General features: G+C 46.5%; 1 protein-coding gene across 1 annotated transcript; it reads right to left on the bottom strand.

Annotated features, from left to right (window-relative positions):
* Nucleotides 1-646: 646 nt before the first annotated feature.
* CC84DRAFT_1159047 (uncharacterized protein) lies at nt 647-1,807 on the bottom strand. The gene has a single exon (XM_018177123.1). It carries the CDS (start codon nt 1,710-1,712, stop codon nt 666-668), a length of 1,047 nt encoding a protein of 348 aa, XP_018041895.1. The 5' UTR covers nt 1,713-1,807; the 3' UTR covers nt 647-665.
* Between the last annotated feature and the right edge of the window lie 2,006 nt (nt 1,808-3,813).

The following is a 3,813-nucleotide window of genomic DNA, read 5'->3' as shown; positions in this document are numbered from 1 at the left end:
TGACCCTGGCCCTTGGTCCGGTCTCTGAGCGGCCGGGCTGCGTAGAAATCATGACGGTATAGCCTTTCTTCCCTCAATCAGTTAGCCACAGGTGGATCTTGCCTTAGTAATGCTGCACTGGGTCACTAAAAGTGGCTAAAGCCTTCTAATTTCTCCAACCCCCGAAAAGGCACTATCCATTGCAGCTCAGGTTCATAAACCCGCTATCTGAGAATGTTTTTGGAGGGAGGTTAATGCGATTCACAACTCTACCGAAGTTATCGTATTTGAGGGTGGACGAGTCCTATAAAGTCCCTCTAAGTGCCCTAGAAGACGTAATAGACGGATATGGTAATCAACCGATGTTGCATCTCAAAGGTCACGGAGGAATCCGACATCTTCTACAACATCTCCGAGCGACTAAGCATTCACAGTTGGGAAATAGAGTGCCAGTTCAAGATTGGTGCAAGATGGAAGTCGAGCTCTTTCATCAAAGACTCTCTAGAAAGGCCATGGGAAAGGCACATCGATCAGTCCCAAATGTGAAGGCAGGGGTGGATGTGTAGGATGCATGACTCATAGAGCACAACGTAGTCGTTCGATGTGGAAAAGCATAAAATTGCATAGCTATTAAGAATGAAATGATGAAACGACGCATAGGTTTCTAACAATGTTTGGTCAGCCATTCAATTTTCCTCTTGCTTTACACAGACACGTTCCAAATCCAAACGTTCTTTACGCAGTAACTCATCATCAATGAAGCTAGCAACACTAACGGTTCCATCCTCGATCTCTTGTATCTGCACCATCAGCTCTGCCGTGATCGTAATCTCATACTCGGAGAGGAAGTCGATAATACCTCGCCAGAAAGGCTTGAGATTACCACGCCTGTCATACGGATTCGCACGCTCTATCCATGATATCCAGGCCTGGACAACTTGAGACACCGCACTGACACTAGTCTTAAACCATTCGATGTGAGACCGTTCATGATATTTGCACCATCGCATCGCATGCCAGTCCTTAACCAGCTGTAAATGAGTCAGAAACTCCACTCTTTCCGGATAGCGTACGTTGCTAAAGGACTTTAGGAGATGTGGTGGTCCATGACCACAATCCGCCCATTCGTCCATACGAAGATCGATTGATCTACTCGTATATCCGATCTTGATCATCCCATCGAAAGCACTGTCCAAATAAGTGAAGGCGTACACAGACCCTATCTTGCTTGCCGTAGATTCGATCTGTGAGAGCAAGGTAGATCGCAGCGTGTCTCCTTCAAATGGTATGTGTGGTGAGAAGGCGACCAGCTCCAACTTTTTCTCGGTTTCTTCGTTGCCTTCGGCCGTATCGCAGCGGGGAGAGTGCTCACACTCTACTTTGACTGCACCTGCGCTCTCGAATGCTGTCTCAGATAGGTCACTCTGCAATCCCTGCTGCCATTGATGCGCCAAGCTCTTTGCTAGGCCAGTGGCCCAGATCCTGTTGCGATGATGAAGAGCACAACAACTGAGTTCTGCAATTTCCGAAAGTATCCTCAACGTGCACGATTTTCGATCGTCCAGCTGGCTCGTGAGCTCAAGAATTAAGTCTATTTTTGATGCCTCCGTGCGCACCATACAATACCGCTGTTTCCCGGGTAGGTACCAGATGCATTGACGTGTCTTATGCGTGAGGCCAGAGCGAACATCCGCAAAGGACGGAAAGTGTTGCAGACTAGATAAGACGACCATTCTCTAGTTATGTTTGTGGAAGAGTATCAGAAGCACCGCGCGAAATGACACTATCGATGACGAAGAGCAAGACCGTACAGTTTGTGAGAATTGTTGGGCGGAGATTGATCGAACTCCTGGGCATCCTCAGAAGTTACAGCGTCAACTCGTGCTCTTGGCAGGTGGGGAACTCTTGGCCTTAGCCAAGAATAGGTTCGTCCAAGAGTCAAGCCACACACTGCTGATTTTAGAGTCTAGATTCTGTAACAATCCTGGTAACGATGCCGGCATCCAATTGGGCCAAATACTAGGAGCTGTTCAGGGCTGACAAAGCTTATATTGCCCTAACTTAATCAGGAAGTACCGACCGACGTGGCGTCGCTGCATGAATGAACCCGTGCCAGTCGCCACAAGGATGATAATAATTTCCAGCCTGATGATAAGGTCATATAGTCAATATTCTATAATATACAGTCATCGAACATGTCAAGAACTCCATGGTGGTGTGATGGCAGAGACCTCGGCTGATAACGTTCATGAGATGCTGTCGCAGTTCAATCTACGTTACTATCGATCGTGTTCGGACCGAGTCCTCATGGATTCCTGAGGATCGCGACAATCGTTATAATTCAGCTACTGAATTAGGAAACTCTGAATAGGCCAACTCCCCTGACGATCGCCTCACTATGGCTATCTATATAGTTCAGTTAGAATCACAGTAATACAACTTCAGTGAACCTTCAATATTTTCCATTGCATGATACCTACGGTCCTAAAATCGTCACAGATGCTGTCTGTAACATATGCGAGGCGACGACGCAAAGGTAATATTTGACATTGGAGATATACCGTAATAATGGGCCAAAGTTGCGAAAGTTTTAGTACTTGATAAGAAATAAAGCGATTTTCCATCCCACTGCAACTTTACGGAGATTTGGAAGACGAGTACCAGGGTTTGTGGCTCGTGACACCAGGTGGCCCATCACACCGGGACAGATGTGAGACTTACAGCATTCCGTACGGAGGTTGCCATGACGCATGCTCTATCTACAAGGTCTATCTGGCCCCATCGTGTATGCCCCCCTGTATTATACTGGGACAGTGGGAAGAGGGTGGGGAAGGCCGACGCGACGAGGTCAGTTGCGCGGTTATTGCTAAGGACTAAGCAGTATGGTTGGAGCTACTGACATCAATAATTAGCCTCTGCACAAGATTTTTAGAGGGACTCCATATTCTGAGTTTCATGTCTAAAGTAGCACGATCTGACAATTTGTGTCGGTAAATTGGTAGCAAGGATAGTGCGCCAAGCCATAAAGTCCACATGCACTTATTGTCCGATTACATGGTCATCTGCGAGGTGGCTGGCGCACCTATACCTATTCCTAAAACGGTTTCTCCCTTGCTTGGAAGGCATTCAACAAGAAAACAAGAAACTCTGTAGAAACTATCATGACACACTTCAATCAATCATTTATCACTTTTTCATTAGATACTTGACGATTCTCATTACGCGATTATCTGATAATTAAGAGTCTCACTGTCTCAATTAAGCCGATCACGATGGCCCTATCGACCCTTAGGGATCCTACAGTGATCCTGACCGACTATACAAACTACACGCCATGGCTGAAGCAGCTTAAGACAAGATGCCAATTCCTGAAAGTCTGGAGTATCATTGACCCAGCGCTGATAGATGAACCAAAACAGAAACCCGCGATGCCGGTGCCTCTGTTGATAGGTAACTACTAGCCGAACGCCGTCTACGCGAATGCGAACCCAAACAATGCACCAATATTGCCATCCTATCTATCGCCGGCAGGTGCGAAAGCATACAAGGATGATAGCGACTATTATAAAGGATAGCTTGATATCTACAAAATGATGGATCGAGCCTACCAAGAAGAGAAGATAGACCTTGATAAGGTGGTCACTTTTCTTCAATCAACGATCTCTGCACACCTGCAGAATAACTGCTGCATCCCTAGAGAGACTATAAAGCAATGGATTAACAACCTTACAATTATAGTTGGGGTTGACTATCAAGACGAATACCGACAAGTAAGGGTAAGGTATCAAGAAGCCCTTAAGCCAATGAGAACCCCAGGAACCTGGGCTACGTGGC

This window comes from Paraphaeosphaeria sporulosa (genome assembly GCF_001642045.1).
Source record: "Paraphaeosphaeria sporulosa strain AP3s5-JAC2a unplaced genomic scaffold CC84scaffold_1, whole genome shotgun sequence".
Lineage (NCBI taxonomy): Eukaryota > Fungi > Ascomycota > Dothideomycetes > Pleosporales > Didymosphaeriaceae > Paraphaeosphaeria > Paraphaeosphaeria sporulosa.
The sequence above is the reverse complement of the archived record's forward strand: the minus strand, read 5'-3'. Positions and strand labels throughout refer to the sequence as shown.